At 39.8% G+C, this 22294-nt stretch overlaps 1 protein-coding gene across 8 annotated transcripts in view; it reads right to left on the bottom strand.

The window, feature by feature from the left end:
* Window positions 1–22294, bottom strand: part of gna13b (guanine nucleotide binding protein (G protein), alpha 13b) — a 155287-nt gene that overhangs the window by 76858 nt on the left and 56135 nt on the right. For all 8 annotated transcript variants that reach the window (XR_015868192.1, XR_015868188.1, XR_015868187.1 and 5 more), the window contains one exon: window positions 12996–13196. Coding sequence is in view for 1 of the 8 variants with exons in the window: in XM_088437206.1 (XP_088293332.1) it covers window positions 12996–13196 (201 nt within the window). In the remaining 7 variants the exon portion in view is untranslated. The remainder of the gene's footprint in view (window positions 1–12995; window positions 13197–22294) is intronic.

Raw genomic sequence — 22294 nt, 5'->3', positions numbered from 1 at the left:
GGACCTCAGGACCTACAAAAACATTATAGAGCGCCATGTATTAGGATGTACAGAACTAGAGTTATCAATTGTTGAATGTAGAATTTGGCTCGATTTTCTACATTTTTCGGTACCAAAACCCTTGACCCGATCAACTTCTAATTTGGCGTGCCCAATTATCTGACATTGGGGCACGTCTGGGCAAAATTTTGAGAAGATTGGTTGACAAATATGATGGGGGTGGGGCTTCAAAATACGTTTTCCTAAGTCACATTTCCTTCGCCATGAGCAAGAAAAACCCTAATAACTCCAACGTGCAAGCTTGAAAAAAATCTGAAACTTTACAGAAAATCTACTAGTAATAGCTTTAAAATATCTGCATGGTTAATTTTCAAATTATTTATAGCGCCACCTATTTACAAACAAAATTGTCCTTTTTTAAACTTTCATGTGTTGTGCTAAGCCCATAAGAGTAAATGTACTGAAAATTCGTGCGAACAGCATCGTGACTTGGAGAATAAAGGTATCCAAACTTTATAACTTTGTGATAAAGTGGGTTGTCTGTATGCAAACCCAAAGTCGGAGTTTGCTCAAATCATCTAAACTTACTGTAACTGAGCCCAGGTGATCATAGAATGGCAGCCCGTTCCGACCCGTTTGACCTAGAGTTACGAAATTTTTTATGTATTTGTAAGACCTCAAGACCTACAAGAAGATCATAGAGCGCCATGTGTTAGGATGTACAGAACCAGAGTTAGCAATTGTTGAATGTAGCATTTGGCCCGATATTCTACATTTTTCGGTACCGAAACCCTTGATCCGATCATCTTCAATTTTAGCGTGCCCCACTATCTGACATAAGGGAACCCATGGGAAAAATTTCGTGAAGATCGGCCAAAATATATGATGGGGGTGGGGCTTCATAATACATGTTTCAAACTCGAATTTTGTTCGCCATGAGCAACAAAAACCCTAATAACTCCAATGTGCAAGCTTTAAAAAATCTGAAACTTTACAGATATTTTACTCATCATAGCTTTAAAATACCTGCATGGTTGATTATTAATTTAATGACAGTGCCACTTAGTCACAGACAAAAATGTCATTTTTTAAACTTTCATGTGTTGTGCTAAGCCCGTCAAGAGAACTGATAATTGTCCGAATAGCATCGAGACTTAGAGATTAAAGGTATCCAAATTTTATGACTGAAAAAGTAGGTGGTCTGTACGCAACCCCAAATTTGGAGTTTGCTCAAATCATCTAAACTTACTGTAATTGAGCCCAGGTGATCATAAAACGAGAGCCAGTTCCGACCCGTTTGACCTAGAGCTACGAAATTTTTTATGTATATGCAAGACCTCAAGACCTACAAAAACATCATAGAGCACCATGTGTAAGTATGTACAGAACCATAGTTACCAATTGTTGAATGTCGCATTTGGCCCGATTTTGTACATTTTTTGATTCCAAAATCCTTGACCCGATCAACTTCACATTTGAGGTGCTCCATTACCTGACAGAGTGGCACCATTGGGCAAAATTTCATCAAGATTGTCTAACCTATATAATGGGGGCGGGGCTTCAAAATACTTGAATCATATTACCTATGCTTCCAGTGCTAAAAACCTTAATATTTCAGTTTTTGCACTGTGCTAATCCTGTTTGAGCAATTTAACTGTACCAATAGCAAAACCTGGTGCCAGACGAAAGAGACAGTTTTTACACTTTCATGTTCTCTGCTGTGCTGCTTTCAGCAAATTCACTGAAAATTAGTCAGGAGAATATTGAGACAAAGCGAACATTATGAATCTCAAGTTTCATGACTCTTCAAATTTGGGCCTGGCCTTTACACCGCCTCAAAGTCTGATGCCTGGCCAGACCGGTAAAACTTAATGTAATTGGACCAACATGATCTTCTCTAAATTTCATTTTGGGAGTACAATGCTAAACACACTTTTTTTCCTCGTAGTGCGGGTGCCACCTGGTGGCAGCAAAATGTTACATTTTCATTTATAGGTACCTTGTTGAGCCATTCAAAGTAATATCACTGAAGTTTTTTCAGACAGGCCTTCAGAAACGCTTAATTTCTTCCATCAAATATGACAATGTTTTGATCATGGCCATTGCCTATTCAGCAGCGCTCATCCATTTATCGTAACAGTAAATGCGGATGTAGTTTGTCCCAGATGATCTCATCTTCATGACCTCACACGTTGATTGAAAGTCAATTCCTTCAAACATCAACAAACATATATTCCATCGTAGTGCTAGAATCACCTCGTGGCAGAAAATATATAACCAAGTTTGCGATTCCAATTACTGAGTTGAGCCCGCTGGATGAATTCGAATAAAAATGTTACCTTTTCTAGAACATTGACTTCTACAGTTCGCCTGCATATGCACAAAAACATTCATACCCAAATTTGTCCATACCTCGGAACTGTTCATCCTTCAACGTGCTCATATCTGCGAGGGCCCGTTATAGCTGCTTGCAGCTCTAGTTAATACATATTTTTCCTCAAAAAATCAAAGTGTCAGAGCTGTTTTCAAAAAGTAATAATTATAAATAAATATTTGTCCACAGAACAATATTCAACTTAAAGTGTCCTCTTTTGGGATAACAGTAGAGATGTGGTCACAAAAATAAAACATGAACTTGACAGGTAACGAGAGGTGGCACATGAAGTTGGGTCCAACCATTCTAGTATGGGGGAGAATCTGAGTTTTTATCCATAATGAAATTGAGTAACCTATTGAACATAAAATGTGTTTTATAAACTTATATTTTCTTGAAACAATTAATTCAGTATTTATTTTTACAGGATTTTCACGTTTATTTTTTTTTCATTTAAAATCTCGAGTACCCCCTGAACTTCGTTCAAGTACTCCTGGGGGTACTAGTACCCACATTTGATAATCACTGTAGCATACCATGTAGTATATGTAAGAAGCCAAGATTTTAAACGTAATGCAACATATGACAGAGAATGGTGTCAAGGTGACTTTCACTCGATTATGTATGTACGAACTGTATATCCGATTTGTCTTTATAGAAAGCTGTAGGTTTGAATTGGACATCAGGAGAAAGACTTTTGTTTAACTTAGATTCAACAGTCAATCAGTTATGGGCTGTGAATTTGTATGCATCCTTTGCCACAGCCTTTTGTTTGAACTTTTCTGCTCACACACAATGGACGAGTTCCTGGACCTCTAAGTCTCTACTCTTTTTTTACTACTTTTTACACAACGTGGTGTCTAAAATTGTGCGGAACTGTGAGAATGCAATGAATAAATGAATGAATGAGTTTGTTCTTTAGACCAGAGAGCAGAGATCCAAAGAGATTCAAAGAGTCAAAGAGATTTTATTGTCACATGTAAAGTGCTATAGGTACCCAACCATTGGTTTGCAACCCGGTATAAGTCCGTGGATCAACGGGTACCGGGCCGCATGTGCCACACCTAAAATAATTAAATATTTCCATTTTATGTACTATCCAAGTCTGACAGCTACTCTTTCAGTGCCATGGATGAGAATTCTCTTTTAAAATAGTAATAAAAATAACAAATAATACAATTCTTGCCAAATATGTTTTCTTATGAAGAGGTGGGGGGCATTGAGGGCTCTCAACTGAAGCCGCACCGTCCTTTCTCAATACGTACAATGTAATATCAACAGCGGCCAGAGACGATGCCAAAAAAATAAGATCAAACCAAACAAAGCACAAATCAATGAATAAATGAACTGTTAAAGGATAAATGAAATCAGTTCCAAAACGTCATTATTTCGGGTGCTGCTCATGCACCCTGGTACCAGTTGATCCATGGACCGATACAGGGACGTGGACCAGCGGTTGGGGACCTCTGATCTAAACCATGTATTTCCTACTGTAATTTGATGCAAACAATTTGTTCAGTCTCATGAGCGACTGGAGTCTTTGCCAGCTAACTACACAGGCAACCATACAGCACAAGACAGAAAGGCTCTCCAGACCACACAGTGTATCTGTGGAGCAGTCTCTCACTGCAAGACATTTACCACACCAGGTTCAGCAGAGGACACACAACCTCATCGGGGACAGTACACACCCACAACACAACCAGTTTGAACTGCTGATATCAAGCAGACACTACAGGAGCCTGAGGGCCAGGACTGCCAGGCTGGCAAACAGCTTCTACTAGGACTAAACGATTATAGCCAAAATAATATTCCCAATTATTTTAGTCAGTAATGAAATCAAAATTATTCATCAGATTTGGTCAAACATGTCTATTTATTGCCTTTTTTTTAAACAAGCAGTATATAAACAAGGCTTCAAGGCTTGATACTTACAAATAATAATAATGATACACGATACAAGAATCTATAATAAACTCATCGTAAACTTGGCACACAGGGCAACGAAGCTAACTTACTTCCTGAGTGAAAATGAATGGGAAAAAAAAAGAAGCCTACTTAGAACCAAGCACATTATTTACGTTTAAGTTTACTTTAATCAATTAGCGGTCAAAATGTCATTTTTGGTCATTTCAAACCAAATGTATTCCAATTTGGGGGAATTTTTCAAAATGGGTCTTAATCTACAGCTAGCACGGTATAGATTAGGAATCAGGTGAGAAATTCCAATTCCATTTCACACTGGTAAATAATATATTAGGGTAAAGCAAAAGCTTTTGTCACACAAACACGTGGGAAACATTGCCCCCTGGTGGGAGGACGGCAAAGTGCTTGATTTGACATGTTGGTAGCAGACTTTTAAATGTTAATATCGCTGAGGATCATCTTAATTAATCATGGCAGCCAATATCGTGATCGCAACTAAAATTCAATTACCGGTAAATGTGCAGACCTAGCTTCTACCCACAGGCCATCCGGATTCTGAACAAATCCCTCACGGACTAATCTACCTCATGACCGGTCATTTAACCGCATGCAGATATCCACCTTACAAATCCTGCACAGTGCAGGAAAGCTGCTAAATAGATATGTTGCACTACATGATATTTGGCACTATCCTCCTCATATTCATACAGTTTCTTCCACTCCTTCTGCTCCACAATATGCTCAGAATGTAAATCTATTTGTTTATTAGTGGTTCATTTTTACTGTACTTATTGCTCTCTTAAAGTTTTTTATTTTTATTTTATTGCCTACTTTATTATTCGGTTGATTGTGGAATGTAGTCTGCTCGGGGGAAGTGAATAGAATAAGATTTTCATCATGTGGTATTACTATGCATATGACAATAAAACTCTTGAATCAGTGGGAGCGATAACTTATTTTCTCCTGTTCACTACTGAGGCGATTACTAGTGCACACATGCTGCATTATGGGGGTTGATACCCAATGTGAAAACAAACGCAACTAGGCATCATCTGAATCTGGACAAATGTGGTTCCAATTACTGTGTGTGGGTTGGGTGGAAGGGTATTTTTAAATCACATGAAATTCTCTGTTCTTTAATTTCAATAACTTTTAGCTGTTTTTTGTACGATATTTTCATCACCATAAGGCACAATTAAGTTTTAAATAATCACCAAAATTGACGAGGTGTCTAATGATGCAGTGATTTATATGTGTGCACCAAAATCTGTAAACATTGCTGAGTGACATCCATGGGCACTTGACTGAAAACATTTCCTGCCAACACGCTGCATAGGACAAAAAAAAAAAAAAGACCTGATAGAGGACAGGATGCGGACGTTAAAGGCGGAAGGTGCAAGTGAAAGAGGACGCTAAAGGCATATCCCCAATAGTAGAGCGATAAGTAGGAGAGAGATGCAATTTTTGTTTAACACCTTTTTCTCCTGTTTTTGAGTTATTTAGGTAGATTAGTGAATTGTCATTTGTTTCCTTTTTATTTTTACAAGGGAGGTAGGGTTAATTTAGTTAGGATATTTTAGTTTGCCATGTTAGCATCTGTTTCGCTCTGAAGGAAATCAAAACTTGCCTTTTTGTTTGAATTTGACTCCCTGGTGTCACTGGCCTTTTCTGGTGGTAAGAAGACAAGGGGGGCACAGACACACAAATGCTACATCCCAGATTCCCCTAGGCTTGGACTAAACATTGCTGTGTTGGCACCTGTTTCGTTCTGAAGGAAATCAAAACTGGCCTTTTTGTTTGAATTTGACTTCCTGGTGTCACTGGCCTTTTCTGGTGGTGAGAAGTCAAAGTCAAGTTTATTGTCAATTTCTTCACATGTGCTTAACATACAAAGGAATCGAAATTGCGTTTCTCACTATCCTCTGCGTTTTACATGTACAATAACAAAGTGCAGGTGCGCAAGACGAGACAATCCTAAAAGCTAGATACTTATCTATAGTAATGTAAAGTGCAGTATGTTTGATCTACTTTGCCTAGTGTTGCTAAAATAACAACTAAAACTAAAAACTAAATACGAAAAACCAGGTATGGCAAGAGTACCCCAAGACAAGACATAAGTAGCAGCATATGACAGGACAATCCAACCGTACGAGACAAAGCAGGACAACTCTGGCTGTGGTTGTCCCAGTTGGGTGCATTTGAGGTAGTTGTTATAGTGAGAAGACAAAGGGGGCACACACACACATAAATGCTACATCCAAGGTTCCCCTAGGCTGGGGCTAAACATTGCTACTTCGTGCTTCACTTTTCGTGCCCTATTTTTTTTTTCCAACCGTGAATGTAGCATATGATGATGTTAGCCATGTTTACCACAGGAGTCACGTATGAAAAAAAGCAACATATAACGTACCATTGACCATTTTAATTTTTTGTTGTTTTATGGGGATGATTAAAAGGATTAATGGCATTTCGATTTTAAAGGCGAAAATATTTGCGATACAAGTAATAATAACAAGTGAAGTCAAGGAACAAATTAAACTCATGGCTCAAGGCACCACAATGATATTGTCTGTCTCTCAACAATAGTTGAACTTTTTAAACTTGACAATTCATGATGAAAAATTGTTAAGGCTTTGATACCGGTCACCAACCTTTTTGAAACCGAGAGCTACTTCTCTGGTACAGAGTAATATGAAGGGCTGCCAATTTATATAAAGACCCTAATCATGTTATTGATTTCTCACAATAATTAACGAACAGCTGTAGTAAATATGTAAATCATGTGTAAACAGTGGGACCCTGTTTTATGAGATTAATCCTTTCCGCGGTTGGGATCGTAACGCAAATTCGCCGTATGGCGGGCAATCCAAACCTATGTTAATTAACTAATGCGTGTAAAACCCCAGGTAAAAACACCAATTGTATATACATATTAAACATTAATAACAATAAAATAGTATATTAAGTGCTACTTGAGCTTGTTATGGCCATATACCCTAGTGAGGCTAGACTAGCCTAGCCTTCTTCATATTTCTTGACTCTCCAACTCTCTCCAACTTCGTTTCCATACTAATCCCATACTGGGTTCCGGGGGAGTGTTTTGCTGCTGTCGCTGTCGCTGTTTTAGACTTAGCTGGAGAGACGAACGATATTTTTTCTTTTTCTATTTTTCTATTTTTACCACCACCCGTCGGACTTGTGTCCGTCGTTGTTTTTTCTTCTTTTTTCTTCATTTTTGAGGACTGCTTCCATTCTTCGATAGCTAGTGATTCGCCGTTTCTCTGAACAGCCCCTAGCTCCGTTCGTCCTCGTGCAGCTCTGCTAGCGTAAGTATGTCGCTCGGCTGTACTAAGGTAAGCATCGCTCCGGGCACCTCCACCTCATCTGTCACTTGCGACACCTGCGTTATTCTTTTGGAGAGGCTTTCTCTCCTAGAGGGCCGTGTCCGTCAGCTAGAGCAGAGTAGTCTGATAATCGTAGATCAGACGGACACATCTGATAATGACAATGCGGGCCGTAGCCCTCCCGCAATGCCGCTAGCGTCGGCTAGTGCGGGTCGTAGCCTACCCGCTAGTCCGGCTAGCATTAGCCCTAAGAAGCCTGCTAGCCGCGGTGAGCCTGTTCGGACGCATAATCGTTTTAGCCCCCTCGCTAGGCAAACTCCTCCTCAGTCTACTGGCTCCCGCACTTTAGTTATAGGGGACTCCATCACCCGTAACATCAAGTTTAAAAAGCCAGCCACTGTAATGTGTATCCCTGGGGCCAGAGCACCCGACATTGAAGCTAACCTTAGGGAGCTGACACGCAAGAGGGCTAGACACCAGTCTAGTGCAAACAACACTAGCTACTCGGACATAGTGATACACGTCGGCTCCAACGATACTAGAATGAGGCAGTCTGAGATTACAAAGAAGAACATAGCTAGGACTTGTAATCTCGCTAGAAAGATGAGTCGGCATCGAGTTATTGTCTCTGGCCCTCTGCCTGCGAGAGGCAATGATGAGAGGTTTAGCAGATTATTCTCGCTTAACCGGTGGATGGCTGGTTTCTGTAAAGAGCAGGGTTTCCAGTTTGTAGATAATTGGCCCTCCTTCTGGGGCCGGCCCGACCTGCTGAGAATGGATGGCCTTCACCCTAACTGGAAAGGCGCCATTACTCTTTCTAGAAACATAGATTACTGTTTGAGCCTTCCATGACTTCCTACATTAGAGCATGTCGGGTCGCAGGCGAGTAGCAAGCCTGCTAGAACGGGTGTGGAGTCGTTAAGGCTAGAGTTAACCGGCACTAGGCTGGACTGTTACAACACACATAGCATACTTAGTCTAGGTCACTGCACTCCACACACTGTTTCAATACCTAATGCTGAATGCCCTAATGATAAGACTTCTGCTGAGGTGGTGTGGATTAAGGAAAAGAGCCCTGCCTCTCTAATCAGTAAGACTAGTGATAAAGTGCCTAGGCGGAATATTAGCATCAATACGCGCGCTGTAGTCGTCAACAATCGAATTCCTACTTTACTAACATTGCGAAGAGGTTTTAATTACTCAAAATACAGAGCAAGCCCCAGCCATAAAAATCTTGTTGGTATTAGTACTACCAACACGAGGACTCAGAATAGTCCAGGAAAAATTTCCCAGTTTAAATTCGGCTTCATAAATATTATGTCACTCCCTTCAAAAGCCCTTCTTGTAAACGATCTTATTACAGATCAAAATCTTAACGTGCTTGGTCTCTGCGAAACCTGGCTAAAACCAAATGAATTCCTACCATTAAATGAGGCCTCACCCGCAAACTTTGTGGGCTCACATGTGGCCCGTCCTTGTAAAAAAGGGGGGGGTGTCGCCCTAATTTCAGAATCTGATTTTAGGCTTAGCACGAGCACGAGCCACACTTTCAAGACATTTGAGGCTCTCGTTATGCGATCGAGCTCCTCACCACCATTCTGTGTGGTAGTTATTTACCGTCCTCCTGGCCCATACTCTGGATTCTTAGATGAATTCCCTGAACTTATGGCTGACTTAATAACTCACACAGATAATATATTAATTATGGGTGACTTCAATATTCATATGAACTCCCCACTAGAGCCACTTACTGTAGCTTTTCAAGCAATAATCGATGCATTTGGTTTTACACAAATAATAAAAGCAGCAACACACCAGAATGGTAATATCTTAGACTTAGTGCTAACCCATGGCCTAACTGCCTCAAACGTCACAATTCTGCCGCTTTCTAACGTTATGTCTGATCATTATCTTATAACATTTGAAGTCCTAGCTCAATGTGGTCTTGTTGTCCACAACCAAGGCTTTAAGAGCCGTGATATTAATTCTTTAACCACTGCTGCACTTTCTGATTTACTGCCTTCCGCAACAGCTGCCTTTCCGTCTTTCACTGGCTCAGTCGATAAGCTCGCGAATGATTTTAATTTGGTTCTTTTAAATTGCCTTAACTCTATTGCACCGCTGAAACTTAAAACTCGTCCGAAGCGGCACACTCCGTGGTTTACGGAGGAAACGCGTATGTGTAAATTGTTAAGTAGACAACTTGAGCGTAAATGGCGAACAACTAAACTCAAGGTTTTCCGTCAGGCCTGGTGCGATAGCTTGCTGAAATATAAAGAGGCTCTTAGGTTAGCAAAAACCAATCACTTTTCCAAAATGATTAGTCTTAATAAAAACAACCCAAAGTATTTATTTGAGACGGTAGCGCAGCTAACACAGCAGCAGCAGGTTAATCATAATTCCCTCCATTCAGCACACGATTTCATGCAATTCTTCACTCAGCGGATTCAGCTAATAAGGGAAGAAATAAAAAAGGCAGCGCCGCTCACCACCTCGACTATGAATGTTGATGCTAGTTCGGACAATCAGGTTCATGAAAGTCTGGCTACCCTGTCCCAGTTTGATTTAGTATCCCTGGAGTGTCTTACACAACTAGTTAATGCAGCAAAGCCGACTTCCTGCATGCTCGACCCGCTTCCAGGCAAACTCGTCAAAGATTTATTCCTGGTCTTAGGGTCGTCTGTCTTGAATATTATCAACCTGTCACTCTCCTCTGGCATTGTACCTGAGACTTTTAAGACGGCTGTCATTCAACCATTACTTAAGAAACCTCACCTAGATCCTAAAGATCTCTCTAACTATAGGCCAGTGTCACACCTTCCGTTTATCGCCAAAATTCTTGAGAAAGTTGTAACACAACAGCTTAGCGATTTTATGATAGACAACAATAGATTTGAACTCCTTCAGTCAGGTTTTAGGGCCAACCACTCAACTGAGACAGCCCTAGTAAAAGTGACGAATGATCTTCTTGGATTCCAACGTCTCATCAGTATTGTTACTGCTTGATCTTAGTGCCGCATTTGACACTATTGATCATCATATTCTTATAGAACGTCTTAGATCATGTGTTGGTATCTCGGGATCAGCACTTTCTTGGTTCAGATCTTACATCCTGGGAAGGACGCATAGTGTTTCTTATGGTGATGTGATCTCTGAGTCTTTCTCCGTCTCATGTGGTGTCCCGCAGGGGTCAGTACTTGGTCCCTTACTGTTCAACATCTACATGATTCCTCTCGGCGATATTATACGCAAACATGCTATTAGTTTTCATTGCTATGCTGATGATACCCAACTCTATATGCCCTTAGAAATAACGGATCCGTGCAAGTGCAGTAAACTGGAGGCTTGCCTTGCCGAGATTAAACAATGGATGTCTTCCAATTTTCTGCTTCTCAACCCTAATAAAACTGAGATGTTATTTATTGGCCCTGCTCATCATCAGCACTTGCTTAAGAATACCACGCTGAACCTAGAAAACTGTATTATTTCCCAAAGTAGTTCTGCAAAAAATCTCGGCGTGATATTCGACTCCACTCTCTCCTTTCGAGCACATATTAATAACATGACAAGAACGGCGTTTTTTCACCTCTGCAATATAGCTAAAATTCGCCCTATTCTTTCTCTTAGCGATGCAGAAACATTAATTCATGCATTTGTTACGTCGCGCCTAGACTATTGCAACATTTTGTTTTCTGGACTTCCCATGTCCTACATTAAAAGCCTGCAGTGTGTACAGAATGCAGCAGCGAGACTATTGACAAGGACGAGAAAGTTTGATCATATTACTCCGATTCTAGCTGACCTGCATTGGCTTCCAATACACGTGAGATGTGATTTTAAGGTGCTGTTAATTACTTATAAAATTCTACACGGTTTAGCTCCTTCCTATCTCGTCGACTTAGTATCACCTTATGTTCCGCCCCGACAACTTCGATCGCAAAATGCCGGTTTGCTATCGACCCCACGGGCTAAAAAGAAGTCTGCGGGATCAAGGGCATTTTCCATTCGCGCGCCAGTACTATGGAATGCCCTACCTATGGAAGTTGGCGCAGCCACCTCAGTAGAAATCTTTAAATCCCGACTAAAAACACATTTATATTCAAAAGCATTTAGTTAATTTAGCCTGTCTGTAGCCTTCTTCTTTTTTCTTTTTTCCTGCCCCTCTCTTCCGGCTGGGAGAGGGGGCTAGCTAGATGGTGAGGGTTGACTTGACCGCCTCCATTGGGTCCTGCGTTGGTCGACCATCACGGGTTAGGAGTTCGGCCGTCTGCAGTCCACCTGGCTGGAATGTGGGATGGTTCCTGCCCAATGGCCTTGCCTGCTGTCAAGACATCACTGCACTATATAGCACAATATGTTTTCTGTAATTTATGTCGTTTCTGTGTCTGGTACATGCAGCATCCACTTCAACCTGTGGGCCTGGAAGGGGGCTCCTCCCACCTGTGGTCCCTTCTGGAGGTTTCTGATTTTCCCCAAATTTGGGGTTTTTGAGTTTTTCCTTCCCCTTCTGGGAGCTTTGACAGGGGATGCTATTGTGTACCCTATACTGAAAAGATGTCTCTGTACGACCTCTTTTCATCTGTGAAGCCCTTTGAGACTTCGGTGATTTAGGGCTATATAAATAAAATTTGATTGATAAAATTTGATTGATTGAATCATCTCCTTACTTCTCTCTTTAACATCACTAACAATCTTGGGACCCATGGATAACTAATTAAAGTTTGAATTAAGCACTAAAATGAACAATAAATACAATATTGTTAGCACTCACACGAGAACAAGTCTTTGACACAGTGACGCCCACCAATAGTAGACCAGCATTTTAGTGACAAGCAGTGACGCATGTAGTGACGTATGAGTGCGGGCCCTGGCAGACAGGCATGTACACTGACCGCCATGTTGAGAAGTTATTTTTTTTTTTTATGTCATAAAGCGAAAAAAAAATGGCGTAAAGAGGGGACAAAAAAACATCACAGTCCATGTCGTAAGGTGAAAAAAATGTAAGGCAGGGACGTTGTAAACCGGGGGGCCACTGTATATGTCATATATGCATAATCGTTAGTAAACGTCTTAGAAAATCACAGTGTTGTATCAGTTGTAATCTGTTTGCAGAACAGGTCTGCAGGCTAGTCATGTGATCCTCGTGGGCTACCCAGTGCCCGGGGGCACCCCAACCCTGCTTTAGAATGTGTTCATTTTTTTAAAAATTAGTTTCAAAATGCAAACGAGTTTGAGCTCAGTTAACATCTTGCATGATACTGCAGTCAACAAGAGAAATAAAACATACTTGAACTTATAGACAAAAGCTTTTGCAACCAAAATTTGAATCTTTAAACGTTGTGGTCACTCACCTGATCATATTCAGAGGAAGAGACAAGGAAAAGGATGGAAGTGACTGAATCGAAGCATTCAAACCAGCGTCGCCTCTCTGAACGCTGACCACCTACATCCACCATTTTGAAAGGCACATTCTTAATCTCAAAGTCGTACTCGTGGATGCCCTTGGTGGGCTTTCGGGCCAAAAGGATGTCCTGCTGGCTGGGGAGGTAGTCCTGAAAAGAGAAAATCAAATTCCTATGTCACGATCAGTCTATTTCTAGCAGTGCTGGTAATAAGTGAAACGCAGTATAGTTATGCAGTCTGGATAAATGTGGTGCTTTCACTTCCAATTTTGTTTTGTTGATGTCTCCATTTAAAACTCAGCATTTCTGAAATACCTCGGAGTAAAAACAAATGAAGAGCTTTATATATATATATATATATATATATATATATATATATATATATATATATATATATATATATATATATATATACACACTCACTGTACTATTTTGGTACTAATTTTTGATATGTATGTACAATTTTGATGTTTTTACCTTGGGTTCTAAATGCATTGGCTATTTAACATAGGTTTGGGTTGCCCGCCATACGGTGAATTCGCTTTACATATATATATATATATATATATACAGTGGGCCCCCGTGTTACGAGATTAATCGGTTCCGTGTGTGTGTATGACACCCAGCTGGTCGTTTTTTTTTTTGTTTTTTTTTTTGCACTTTCACACACAAACACACACACACACGCACACGCACACACATGACACACACATGCTGGAGGTGGGGACGTGACATAGATGTTGGCGTGGCTTAGCACTCAATTTCCCAGGAAAGACTTTCAACTTGCCGCGAAAGCAAAATTGAACTGGCCTCTTAGGTAAGTATTCAATAAATAATCATTGTAAATACAGCTAATTATACATGAACATGGTCAGCTTTAGTTTCACAAGGTTATTTTTTCATGAGAGGGCAGCCGAGCTTTTTTAAGACATTTTCATGAGTAAAAAAAAGATGGGTTTTTTTGCATTAGTTTATATGCAAAGGGGGTCATAACAGGTGGATCACTATTTGCAGCGATCGATATAAAAATGTACATCTGAGCGTAAAAACTCTACTTGTTTAGCTCATGGATCAATCTAACTTTAATAGTGTCGGGAAAAAAATTTGAAATGTTAAGTTACTGTCTAGAAGTAACACCCATACTTTTGCCCCCCATTTTTGGTAAAAAAAAAAAGTCCATCTTTTATTTGGGGAGTTATGGTACATTCCACCTGTATCAGTTGCCCTACGATAGTAATTGTATATTATATGGACAAAATGGCGGACATGCGTACATTGATGGGATTCTGCATTGTGACACTCTTGACACTCATTGTGTTCACTCTTAATTCTGTCACATATTGATGAATTCATTGAATAATGAGTGCTTTTTTTTGTAGTGCCTTTGAAACACAATTGTCTTTTTTTTGAGTGAAGAAGCTCTTGATTCAAAATCAGAAAAAAAAACAAAATACCAAGGCGAAGGTGTTCGAATCCAAAAAATGAAAGAAGACTTTATATCGATTCTGGAAAAGACAAACTTGATGTGAAATAAATCAGTGCACTCAAAGGTAAGCTAAATCTCTCAATGACATTTGACTCAGAACTGAATCTTTCACCTTACTTCATTAATGTTGTTTCGTCATTTCTAGGCCGAGGAGTCCTTGCTTGCGCGTCTCTTGAAAAAGGAGACATCTTGCTAGAATATCAGAGTGAACTTCTCAACATACAAGAATGTGAGAGGAGACAGATAGTGTACCATAGCAACACGAAAGCCTTCATGTTTGAGTTTTGCTTAAATGGAAGAACTTGGTGGTGCTTATCAAGTCGTCGATTCATCTGTTTGTTTTTTTTAAGTGATTTAATAGGATCATAAATCATGATACTCAACACTTCCAAACATATAACTTTAATTATGTTCTTTTTCAAGTGTTGATGCGGCAAAAGAGGATGGATCGCTGGGAAGCGTGATCAATGATGACCACATCAACCCAAATGCCAAAATGAAGTCTTTAAATGCAAGGTAAGCCCCATCTGTGTTTGTTTGCTACATGGCACATTTACCCAGGAGAGGAGATCAAATATGATTACAGACTCTGACTGGCCATGGAGAGACAAGGTGATCATATCAGTATGTGATGAGATTGGTTATTGTCAATAGAAAAAAAACACAATCAGAAAAAAATGTGCTGACTGCTTTAAACTATAAATGCTGTGTGCCAGTTTGAATCTCAGGAATTTGGCCAATGTAAAAAGTTCGGATCCAAGGTCATGACAGGGGAATATACAACTGCAGCCCTCAAAAATTCTCTGAAATCATTCCAGGAGGTAAATTATGCACATTTTCTGACAGGGTGATTCCACTACATCCGCTCAGTTGCATCCATGTTAATAAATGAGAGTGATTCCACAGCATCCACCATGCACCACTCCGTTCCGTCTGTCGACTTTACGCAAGACTTGAAAAATCTGGTCTGCTGCTTAAATTCCACAGTTCAGAAAGCACCAAATAGGAAAAAGAACATGGTCTACATCCAGATTAAGTGGCTTGCGAAATTATTAGGCCCCCTTGAACTTTGTGACCTTTTGCCACATTTCAGGCTTCAAACATAACAATATAAAACTGTAATTTTTTGAGAAGTATCAACAAGTGGGACACAATCATGAAGTGGAACACACTTTATTGGATATTTTAAACTTTTTTAACAAATAAAAAATGAAAAATTGGGCGTGGGTTTCCAATGCAAAACACACCTATCAACATATTTTTCGTCGTGCGAACGCCACATAGTGGCAGCCAAAAATATAGCATTTTTTAAACGTTTTTATGTGTTTAGCTGAGCCCATTGAAGTAATATCGCTGAAATTAAGTCTGACAAGCCACTAGACAGCCCTGCTTACCTCCACCAAATTTTATGAAATTTCAATAATGGGCGTGGCCTCTGCGTCCATTTTCATTCCGAAGCTTTATCGGACCAGTAAAAGCTGCTGTAATTTGACCCAGATGATCTGATCTTCTCACATTTTCACACATTCGATGTAAATCGCTTCCTGAAGACATCGACTAACATATGTTCCAGTTTAAAGCTAGCGCCAGCTAGTGGCTGCAAAAAATGTCATTAGTCGAAAGATTACAGTCAATCCTGTTTGGTTTGACCTACAGCTATGAAACTTTTTAGGCAAATGAAGGACTGTAAGACCTACAAAAAAGTCAATAAAAGTGATGTGCTAGAATGTACAGAAAAATTGTTCAGAATTTTTTTTAATGTGCAATTTTACCACATTCTTAGACATTAGCTGGTCTAAAACTAGTGCCTTTTTCTCTTAAACGGTTCACTCGATTAACTTCTACGTTGGCATTGACTATTAGCAGATATAGCGGCACAAATCTGCCAAAAATTGTGAAGATCACATGACTTGTAAGATGTGGGCGGATCTTCAAATTGTTTTGAAGTTAGTGGTTAGTGAAGTTAGTGGCGGACAAAAATCTAATTTTTTACACTCTCATGTACTGTGCAATATCTGTTTAACTAAATGAACTCAAAAATGGTCAGAAAAGCTATGACACAGTGGAAAATGAAGGTTCTCAACTTTTATGATTTTTCAATAAAAGGTGTGGCCTGTATGCCAGCTCAAAGTCCGATTTCTCGCCAAAACGGTAAAAGTTGCTGTAATTGGACCTAGATGATCTAATATTTGGGAAACTTCGTATATGGGATGGGTGTCCTATGTGAAACACACCTACAATCCTATTTTTTAATCATAGTTCGAGCGCCACCTAGTGGCAGCAAAAAAAATAGCAATTCCTTAATGTTTTTATGTACTCTGCTGAGCCCCTTGAAGTGATATATCCCTTAAATGTTTTCTGAAAAGCCAGTGGCCATGCCTTATGCCCCCCACAAATCAGTACAATGTTTCGACAGTGGGTGTGGCCTATATGGCATTGAAAGTCACAAAATTTGAACAATAAAAGCTGCAGTAACTCCACACACATTGTCCCACCTTGTCTAAATTTTACATATTTGGTAATAGTCCTGCACTGAAGTGATCTACAACAAATTTTTCATCATTCATAGTCCTTGTTCATACCCCGACCTGTTCATACCCCAACGTGCACAGGTCTGCGAGGGCCCTTTATAGCTGCTTGCAGCTCTAGTTATTATTATTATTTACTGTGCAGCGCTTTTCCATTTTTGAGGGCCTAAACATGCACGAAAAGTCACCAAAATTTGCACATTTGTCGGGCCCGGTGAAAAATTGGATATTTTTGTGTTTCCCAAAACAATGCAAAAAAAATGGCTCTGCAGCGCCACCTAAGGTCGAAAAAGTGCACCTGGTCCCGGCCTGTTTGACCTAGAGCTACGAAAATTTTTAGGCATATGTAGGACCTAGAGACCTACAAAAAAGTCAGCGCGAGCCATGTGCTCAGATGTACAGAAAAAGAGTTATGAATTTTTGAATGTGTATTTTTGGCCCATTTTTGCACGTTTGCAGGTCCCAAACTGCTCCTTGTTTCTCCTAAACGCTTTACTCAATCGCTTTCAAATTTGCTGTGGTCCATATTCACACATAGGGGCACAAGTGGGCAAAATTTCGTGCAGATCCGCTGACATATATGATAGGGGCGTGGCTTCAAATTATGTGTTCAATTTTTCCTTCGCCAAGAGGGACAAAAACCTTAATAACTTTGATGTACTAGCTTAAAAAAATCTAAAACTTCATAGACACATGGAAACTTATGTCTTTAACACCTTTAAAAAAAGTTTTTTTAAATACCTACTAGCGCCGCCTAGTGGTTGATTAAATTGTCATTTTTTACACTTTCATGTATTGTGCTCAGTCTGTTTGAGTAAAACAAATGAAAATTGGTCAGAATATCATTAAGACATGGAATATTAAGGTTTTAAAATTTTACGACTTTTCGATAATGGGCGTAGTCTGCACGCCACCTCAAAGTCAGATGACTCGCCAAAACGAAAAAAGTGGCTGTAATTGGCCCCAAAATGGCCTTATGAGTGGAAAATAGCCTCTCACTCCCGGCCCATTTGACCTAGAGCTCCAAAAATTTGTAGCCTTATGTAGGACCTCGAGCCCTACAAAAAAGTCAGCGCGAGCCATGTGCTCAGATGTACAGAAAGAGAGTTATGAATTTTTGAATGTGCACTTTTGGCCCGTTTTTGCTCATTTGCAGGTCCCGAACTGCTCCTTTTTTCTCCCAAACGCTTGACCCGATCGACTTCAAATTTGCTGTGATGTTTTATCTGACTGTGAGGCACAATTGTTCAAATTTTTGTGATGATCCGCCATCAAATATGTTGGGGGCGGGGCTTTATATTATGCCTTTGATGATTACTTTGCCACATGTGAAACAAACCTTTATAACTCAGCTTTACAAGCTTAGAAAAATCTGAAACTTCACAGACACATGGAGACTCAAGCCCTTAACACAAGTGTTTAAAAAAATATTCAATTGCTTATAAGGCCATCTAGTGGCAAACAAAAATGTCAGTCTGATGTCTCGCCAAAACGAACAAAGTTGCTGTGTTTGGTCCCAGATGGTCTTATCTTTTCTAAACTTCATATATTTGATGGGTGTCCAATGGGGAATACACCTATCAACGTATTTTTTGTTATAGTGCGAGCGCCACCTAGTGGCAGCCAAAAATATAGCATTTTTTAAACGTTTTTAAGTGTTTAGCTGAGCCCTTTGAAGTGATATCGCTGAAATTAAGTCTGACAAGCCTCTAGACAGCCCTGCTGACCTCCACCAAATTTTACAAAGTTTCGATAATGGGCGTGGCCTCTACGACCATTTTCATTCCGAAGCTTTATCTGTCCAGTAAAAGTTGCTGTAATTTGACCCAGATGATCTGATCTTCTCACAATTTCACACATTGGATGAAAATATTCTCATGAATATATCGACAAAAATATATTCCAGTTTAAAGCTAGCGCCACCTAGTGGCTGCAAAAAATGTCATTAGTCGAAAGATTACAGTCAATCCTGTTTGGTTTGACCTAGAGCTATGAAACTTTGTAGGCAAATGAAGGACTGCAAGACCTACAAAAAAGTCAATAGAAGTGATGTGCTAGGATGTACAGAAAAATTGTTATGATTTTTTTTAATGTGCAGTTTTGTCGCATTCTCAGACATTAGCTGGTCTCAAACTAGTGCCTTTTTCTCTTAAACGATTCACCCCATTACCTTTAACTTTGGCATGAATCATTATCCAACTGAGGGGCACACATAGTCCAAATATCGTGAAGATCTCTTGACATAAAAAATTGGGGCGGAGCTTCAAATTATGTTTAATATTTCCTTCGCCAAGAGTGACAAAAATATTAATAACTCAGCTATGACAGCTTCAAATCATCTGAAACTTTCCTGGGCCTTTAAAAGTCATGCAATAATACAGCTATGTGATAAACTTTCAAATCATTTACAGCGCCACCCAGTGGAGGACAAAAATCTCATTTTTTATACTTTTATGTACTCTGAAATGCCTGTTTGACTAAATGAACTCAAAATTGGTCAGAAAAGCTTTGACACATTGGAACATTAAGGTTCTCAACTTATATGACTTTTCATTAAAGGGCGTGGCCTCTATGCAAACTCAAAGTCTGATGTCTCGCCAAAACGGTAAAAGTTGCTGTAATTGGACCTAGATGATCTGATGTTTGCAAAACTTCATATATGGGATGGGAGTCCAATGTGAAACACACCTACAAGCCTATTTTTATCATAGTACGAGCGCCACCTAATGGCAGCAAAAAATATAGAAAATCCTTAATGTTTTTATGTACTCTGCTGAGCCCCTTGAAGTGATGTCCCTTAAATGTTTTCTGAAAAGCCAGTGGCCATGCCTTATGCCCTCCACAAATCAGTACGATGTTTCGACAGTGGCTGTGGCCTATATGGCATTGAAAGTCACAAAATTGGAACAATAAAAGCTGCAGTAACTCCACCCACATTGTCCCACCTTGTCTAAATTTTACATATTTGGTAAGAGTCCTGCACTGAAGTCACTACAACTACTTTTTCATCGTTCATAGTCCTTGTTCATACCCCGACCTGTTCATACCCCAACGTGCACAGGTCTGCGAGGGCCCTTTATAGCTGCTTGCAGCTCTAGTTAGGGCCCGAGCAGCTACCGCTGCGAGAGCCCTCTTGTTTTTCTCCAGATTATTATTATTAGGGCCCGAGCAGCTACCGCTGCGAGAGCCCTCTTGTTTTTCTCCAGATTATTATTAGGGCCCGAGCAGCTACCGCTGCGAGAGCCCTCTTGTTTTTCTCCAGATTATTATTATTATTATTATTATTATTATTATTATTATTATTATTATTATTATTTACTGTGCAGCGCTTTTCCATTTTTGAGGGCCTAAACATGCACGAAAAGTCACCAAAATTTGCACATTTGTCGGGCCTGGTGAAAAATTTGATATTTTTGTGTTTCCCAAAACAATGCAAAAAAATTGGCTCTGCAGCGCCACCTAAGGTCGAAAAAGTGCACCTGGTCCCGGCCCGTTTGACCTAGAGCTACGAAAAATTTTAGGCATATGTAGGACCTAGAGACCTACAAAAAAGTCAGCGCGAGCCATGTGCTCAGATGTACAGAAAAAGAGTTATGAATTTTTGAATGTGCATTTTTGGCCCATTTTTGCACGTTTGCAGGTCCCAAACTGCTCCTTGTTTCTCCTAAACGCTTTACTCAATCACCTTCAAATTTGCTGTGGTCCATATTCACACGTAGGGGCACAAGTGGGCAAAATTTGGTGCAGATCCGCTGGCATATATGATAGGGGCGTGGCTTCAAATTATGTGTTCAATTTTTCCTTCGCCAAGAGGGACATAAACCTTAATAACTTTGATGTACTAGCTTAAAAAAATCTAAAACTTCATAGACACATGGAAACTTATGTCTTTAACATCTTTAAAAAAAAATTTTTTAAATACCTACTAGCGCCGCCTAGTGGTTGATTAAAATGTCATTTTTTACACTTTCACGTATTGTGCTCAGTCTGTTTGAGTACAACAAATGAAAATTGGTCAGAATATCAATAAGACATGGAATATTAAGGTTTCAAAATTTTATGACTTTTCGATAATGGGCGTAGTCTGCACGCCACCTCAAAGTCAGATGACTCGCCAAAACGAAAAAAGTGGCTGTAATTGGCCCCAAAATGGCCTTATGAGTGGAAAATAGCCTCTTACTCCCGGCCCATTTGACCTAGAGCTACAAAAATTTGTAGCCTTATGTAGGACCTCGAGCCCTACAAAAAAGTCAGCGTGAGCCATATGCTCAGATGTACAGAAAGAGAGTTATGAATTTTTGAATGTGCACCTTTAGCCCGTTTTTGCTCATTTGCAGGTCCCGAACTGCTCCTTTTTTCTGCCAAACGCTTGACCCGATCGACTTCAAATTTGCTGTGATGTTTTATCTGACTGTGAGGCACAATTGTTCAAATTTTCGTGACGATCCGCAATCAAATATGTTGGGGGCGGGGCTTCATATTAAGCCTTTGATGATTACTTTGCCACATTTGAAACAAACCTTTATAACTCAGCTCTCCAAGCTTGGAAAAATCTGAAACTTCACAGACACATGAAGACTCAAGCCCTTAACACATGTGTTTAAAAAAATCTTAAATTGCTTATAAGGCCACCTAGTGGCAAACAAAAATGTCAGTCTGATTTCTCGCGAAAACTAACAAAATTGCTGTATTTGGACCCAGATGGTCTTATCTTTTCTAAACATTACATATTTAATGGATTTCCAATGCGGAATACACCTATCAACTTATTTTTTGCTATAGTGTGAGCGCCACCTAGTGGCAGCCAAAAATATAGCATTTTTTAAACGTTTTTATGTGTTTAGCTGAGCCCTTTGATGTAATATCGCTGAAATTAGGTCTGAAAAGCCTCTAGACAGCCCTGCTGACCTCCACTAAATTTTACGAAGTTTCGATAATGGGCGTGGCCTCTACGACCATTTTCATTCTGAAGCTTTATCTGTCCAGTAAAAGTTGCTATAATTTGACCCAGATGATCTGATCTTCTCACAATTTCACACATTGGATGAAAATATTCTCCTGAACATATCGACAAAAATATATTCCTGTTTAAAGCTAGCGCCACCTAGTGGCTGCAAAAAATGTCATTAGTCGAAAGATTACAGTCAATCCTGTTTGGTTTGACCTACAGCTATGAAACTTTGTAGGCAAATGAAGGGCTGTAAGACCTACAAAAAAGTCAATAGAAGTGATGT

The sequence above is a fragment of the Hippichthys cyanospilos genome, chromosome 16, assembly GCF_059441005.1.
Source record: "Hippichthys cyanospilos isolate Australia breed blue-spotted pipefish chromosome 16, RoL_Hcya_1.0, whole genome shotgun sequence".
NCBI lineage: Eukaryota > Metazoa > Chordata > Actinopteri > Syngnathiformes > Syngnathidae > Hippichthys > Hippichthys cyanospilos.
This window is presented reverse-complemented; position numbering and strand designations above follow the sequence as displayed.